General features: G+C 40.7%; 1 protein-coding gene across 1 annotated transcript; it reads right to left on the bottom strand.

Moving 5' to 3' along the window:
* Positions 1 to 868: 868 nt before the first annotated feature.
* irx3a (iroquois homeobox 3a) lies at positions 869 to 4,203 on the bottom strand. Its single transcript, XM_031746611.2, has 2 exons — positions 3,714 to 4,203; positions 869 to 3,156 (listed from the first exon to the last, which is right to left on the bottom strand). The coding sequence occupies exons 1-2, from the start codon at positions 3,930 to 3,932 to the stop codon at positions 2,107 to 2,109; spliced, it is 1,269 nt and encodes a 422-aa protein (XP_031602471.1). The 5' UTR covers positions 3,933 to 4,203; the 3' UTR covers positions 869 to 2,106.
* Positions 4,204 to 6,219: the final 2,016 nt, after the last annotated feature.

Here is a 6,219-nt window from a genome sequence, read left to right as displayed (position 1 = left end):
GCTGCGAATGGACGTTCTAAAAATAATACAAAGACTTCAAAACGGGTCTGAAAGGTATTTTCTTGTGACAGAATTATAACTGAAAAATGTTGCTATCGAATTTTAAATCGAACTGATGGATTAATTAGAAATAGATAAAAAAAAAAAAAAAGTGAGCAGTTTAGCTGAATGAGTGTCAGTGCATCAGAACACTGGCGACTGCAAGTGACTGTAGAGGGAGCTCCAACACTAAGTTTACATAAACTTCCTCTGATAAGGGCTCACACATGCAAATGATCACATCACGGGCAAACAAAATAAATGATGTTATTATTAGTCATACGGCCACGATATATTACAATTATACCATAGAGCAGCATAAGCTGTGGAAAATGTATGATATATGTGAAGAGCAAAATCATTACAAATTGAGCATGATGAGATCTGGGAGTTGCACTGCCAAGCCAAAATCCACCTTCAGGATCAATTGAGCCATTATGACCAAGTACCAGCGATGCTTTAACAGTCGTTCATTACTTAAAGTCTCTCGATAGACGACAATTTCTGGTGAAAATAAATGAAAGAATTATTCGAAATATTAATGCGCCCGCTACAGCTCTATAGGGATAATCCCATAACATTAATATGCAAATCTATGCCGCAATACTGGCTAATTAGCCTTAAGTCGCGCCACTATATAAAGTGTGATAAATCCCTCTCGAATATATACTTATCACAGCCACGGAGGATGAAGTCTGTGCCCCGGGCTGTCCACTAACACACATACAAAAAACCAAAGCAATGCATTTCAAGCTGCAATGCACAGTAACAGCCACCATCAAAAGCAGCTGTCAAAATACCTCGGCCAAGAAAAAAAACAATCTTATTGTTTGTTTGTTTTTTTGTTTGTTTGTTTTTTTTAAGTTGCAGCAGTTCATTTATTAGCCAAAATATAGACTTTCTTGTACAATTTGGTTCACAAGTATGTACATATTCTTAACTTTATATACAAAACATTTCAACATCAAATCCTCACAGAACTTACAAAAAGAAAGAAAGAAAAAAACTCACAGACTACAGGTTCATAGATTATTACATTAGCAGTTTTACACAGGACATGCTTACAATGTAAGTATACAGAGATGTATTATTCTTATATTACATTCCATATTCAAATTAAAATTAAAGAAGAAAGAGGGTGGGTGAGGGTTTATGGAAAGAGCCAAAAGAACCGTGGCTGGTTCTGAGGTCTAGTTGGTTCTGAGGCCTGAAATACACAGGGGTACAACAAAATGTAACAAAAATGTAGAAGAAAAAAACAACAACACTAATAATAGTCTCACGAAGAGTGAAAACATAAAGTGATATAAAAGTGACAATCGCCTTTCAAAAACGAACCTGGAGTGAATTTGCATTGAGCTCATTTGCATGACTGAACAAGTTAGTGTAACATAGGCCTTGAAGAAATAACCCAAGCGCACACAGACGCAGAAAAAATGAAACAAAGCTAATTTGGGTAAATGTGGCATTTTAAACTAAAATGTGATATTGCATTAAATGAAAATTCCCAAATGTCATTAACTGACAGCCTCGTTATCTTTGAACTGCGTGGAAAGCTGTTAAAAACAGCTTTTTCTCTGCATCCAAGGCACTAGATCTCTCTGAAGCTGCAGCAAAGAAAATCAAAATGCGTTAATTGAACTTCCTTTGATCAGAGCTCATCCTGGGTTTATGGGAATATAATGTTAAAACGACGTGATTTAATGGGTTGAGGACTTAATGTAAACCATAATACAGGCCCATGGACCTCAATATAAAGTAGATGTAACAGCAACTCAAGAAATAAAGGGGCATCTAGTTAAGAAGAGTTTTCACCAATTTCAATGTTTTTTTTCCTTAAACGCATCCTGATGAGGTTTTTTCTTAACCCTTCTGGACAAGCTGTTACACACACACAAGCACACATCGCACACACTGTATTCTGCTGTAACATTAACACTGGTTATCTGCGTGGCCTAGGCAGAAAAAAATATCCATGAACAGGCAAAGAAGGCAAAAGAAGGTCTAAAATAAAATAAATGAAATTAACTAGTGTCTTTGTTTTGTAGTTATTTATACATGCGCGTCTCAGTGACGAGGACATGTACCTGTGACTGAAGTCTCTGAACTATGACTCTTGTCCTCCGTTTGCCTGCTGCTGTAGAGGGCCAGGCCGGTGGCAGTGGCCTGGTTCGCCAGTCCCAGATAATGATTTGAGTTCAGTAAAGCCAGCTGGTGGGCCGAAAAGGCTCGGTTCGTCCAGTTCTGGATTTTCCCAACCGGACAAGAAGAGATGAGTCTGTGAGGAGCGATTATGGTCTGAGCGGCCGGCCCTGCGGAGTTGCTGCCGTTCATTTGCGGCGATTTACGTGGATTGTCTGGGGCCGTAGCTGTCTCTGCCAAAGACCAGATTTTTGGTTTTTGGGTTGGGACGGGGTTGTTTTCTGAGGGCGGTGAGCTCACGGATACAGAGTTCAGTTTGAGCTGTTCCCCGTTTGGCTGGGACGTTTTCATGTCCAAAGAGTGGTGACGGTGATTGTGGAAATGCTCTGCTCCTCTCTGTACGTCTTTGCCCTCCTTCCCCACAGCCTTTAGAAACCTCTGGTCGGGCCCTTGTAAATCCTCATAGCCGTCAGAAATCTCAGAGTCACTCCTCCCGTCGAGTTTAATATCTGAATGCAGGTCGTCCTGGTCGTCCAAGTCGTCCTTGTTCTCAATATTTTCCGTGTCGATGTTCTCCAAGTCGATCTCCTCCTCATCCTCTCTCTTGTCCCCCTCCCCCCCTTCGTGATCGCTGGTGTAAACATTTCCTTCTTCATCCGTGCGGTTCCGGGGGGTCCAGGTCATCTTGTTCTCTTTCTTTAGCCTCCTCCGGGCGTTGGCAAACCAGGTGGACACCTGGGTGAGGGTCATTTTGGTGATAATGGCCAGCATGATCTTCTCACCTTTGGTTGGGTAGGGGTTCTTGCGGTGCTCACTCAGCCAGGCCTTCAGGGTGCTGGTGCTCTCCCTGGTGGCGTTTTTGGGTCTGGATGGGTCACCGAATTGATATTGGCCATATGGGTAAAAGGCAGGGTGATGGTGAGCAAACCCGGGGTGCTGGACACCGGGACTGTCTTTCAGTTCATACTGAGCACCCTGTAAAAACAAAGAATCGACGCGTAAGAGGGATTAGACATGGTATATCAATACCATCAAGTAGTTTGTGTGGAAATGTTTATATTCCGCAAAATCCTCTGTAGTTATCAAGAAATAAAGACAAAAGTGGGATTCTTAATAAAGTGTAAACAAACTAAAAGATTCAAGGGTTTTTGCAGTGGAATTAAATCACCAAGCGCAGATGAAAGGGGGAAAAGTAATTTCTTAGTTTAACAAACACTTTCCAAGTGAAACCTTTACTATTACACACTATTCTCCACCTTTACCTGTAACCTCCCACATTACATTGCATCATTTTTTTCGTTACTATCAGTTTCCGGAATTTATGTGCGAAATGCGCATAAAAGGCTTAAAGCGCACTCTTAATGCGTCACTTTGTAACCACTTTTAACCATATTTTACAAACTACTCAGAAAGTTCAACGCGGCGTTCTGAAACTTTAAACTTAAAAGGAATAAAGTTATCCCAGTGTCATGTGTAGCTTACGTTTCCACAAAAAGTTTTTAGATAACTTAAGCGAAAGAAGAACAACTCACCAACTGATTGAAAATTGATATATCGTTTGTGTAGGGGAGAAACGCGCCATAGCCCTGCGCTGCTGCGGCGAAAGGAGATCCATACATAGTCGAGAGGACGTTGGAAAGTGCCCCGGACGGACTGAGCTCTGTCCCGGCTCGGGCATTGCTGGCGATCCCCTGGCGCTCCGGCGGGTATATCGGTCGGATGTACTGATATCCCAGCTGAGGGAACGACATGGTGGTAGGAAAAGGGAAAAAAGTCTGCTGCAATCACACAAAGCAATGGAATTGCCTCGATATCCACTTTTACAGTGTGAGCATGTGAGCAACAAAAGGTGCAAGCAAGGGAAGTCTATATTTCCTCGGGAACAGCCAGTGTAAACGATCCGGTTGCGCCCCTTATTTCTTCCTCTTCTTCTTCTTTCCACCCTCACTTCCCTATTGATCTGGATGGACTAAGGTCAGGTCCTTACAGATTGCTTTAGATTATTGGGACTCCCTTTCTCAGATTGACATTTTTAGTCGTTTAGAAGCCCCTCCTATTTCTCAAATCTCACCCCACTCATACAAACCACACACCAAACACACTCTCTCTCTCCCTCCCTCCCTCTCTCTCTCCCTGTGTGTCTCTCTCCCTCTCTTTCGGATAAGTGCACTGACGTCGCGAGCTCTTATTTGAATGGGGTTTCAAATCTCATTTTATGGCTCGCCAATCTATTTCATTTGCTATTTGTTCGCGTCTGGCCTAAACCGCAATTTTTGTATTAATTCACAAAATTTGACCACGCGGATACACGTAAGCAGTTTGCTGATTAACTTTTTTCGGGCTACAGTTTGCTTTTAATATAAAATCACAGAAGAAAGTTTTCTCTGGAGACTCAAACTTGGAGACTCAGCTACGAAAGGGTATCGGTAAAAACTCTAAAATCAGAACGTAAAATTAAGTTTATAACCACTTTTAAGCCGTTTTTTTTCATTTTTCTTTTTCCTTTTGAATTGACATACGCTAAAAAAAATATAATAAACAATGCAAGGCAGATAATAACCAGTAGGAAAAAAATAGTACTTATTAATAACGAATGCGTGTCAGACTAGGGTTCGAGCAATGTGTTTCCAATTACCGGCTTCAAATGCCCCCGGATCACAGGTTACGCACACTTTTTTTATTTATCGCTTCATCGCTGCGTGCAAGCTGTGTTTTCTTACACCGATTTGAGGTGTTATGTTCTCTTGGTGGCATGAGACTCGGCGTAAAGTAATTCTTTAATCTGAGACATCAAACGAGTCGCATGAAACTACTTGACATCAAAAGAGACGCTGATGATGGGCGCATTATGCTGTTAATGAAGACTAAGTGTAAAGTAACAACAGTCATAATAAACATTAGAGTGGATTCGGCTGGAAAGATGTTTATTCTGGGACACGACACTACGCGAGAGGGAAATAAATGAAATATTTTTTTTTAAAAGCTAAAAACAAGACCGAATTATTAACAAACATCAACAAAACTAATAATATTAATATTCATAATAAAAATAACAACAATAATAATAATTTTGATCATGATGAGATTGAGTGACTATTCAGTGATTTTAAATAAACACTTTTAATCCACTAAAACGCAAAACGATCATCCGGCCATACTGCACCTTAAAGTAATCCGTTTGATAATTTTCATACAACCGGATGTTTCTTGTTACTCGTGCGGATTAAAACAAAACAAGAGAGTCAGAATTGAAATTCCATGAATCAATAAATAAAATGTGTAAGGGGCAACCCTAATCGCCTTTCAATCCGCCTTTGTACCAGCATCTGTTTTGTTAATCATTTGCAAAACAACTACAAAAAGTTGAATTATTATTTCAAACACTATATTTAAATATGGTATAAATCTTTGTGTATTATTGACAGCGAGATAAAATCCCATCAATCTCTTCAGTTTTGATAATGCGATCCGGGTTTCCAAGAACTCTGAACTTGTATAAACCTTTAATCTTCTTTGGAAGCAGATAGTTATCATTGTCTGGGAGGGATAATAACAGCTATAATTTCTTATATAGAGCTACCCATAAGGTTACGCCTTGTTTCTGTTAAACTCTGTCCTGAATCTGTGTGTGTTCTTCGCCGACATCCACCACAACCCGGATTATGGGGTTATTAATTACAGCGGCTTTCTGGTGCCATCCGACTGGAATGGTAATCACTACATAGCAGTCAATAGCACGTTCACACTTAACACACACACTCGTGCGCGCAGACACACATCACATCGACCTGCAAACTGAGGGGTCTAGACAGTGAAGTGAGGGCAAAGATAAGTGGAAGGTATAAGGAATACTTTGACGCACAACGGTCTAACAGCACGAATAAGGTAAAGCTTAAAAATGAAAAAAAAAAAAAGCAAGTTCAAACATCATATTGCAGAATGAAAACCATGTGTGTGCGCGGGCGTGTGTGTATGACTAAATGAGAGCGAGCGAGCGACAGAGGGAGGGAGAGAGAGAGCGAGCGAGAGAGAGAGAGA

Source organism: Oreochromis aureus, linkage group 1 (assembly GCF_013358895.1).
Source record: "Oreochromis aureus strain Israel breed Guangdong linkage group 1, ZZ_aureus, whole genome shotgun sequence".
In the NCBI taxonomy this organism is placed as follows: domain Eukaryota; kingdom Metazoa; phylum Chordata; class Actinopteri; order Cichliformes; family Cichlidae; genus Oreochromis; species Oreochromis aureus.
Note: the sequence above shows the minus strand (reverse complement) of the source record. Positions and strands in the feature narration are given on the sequence as shown.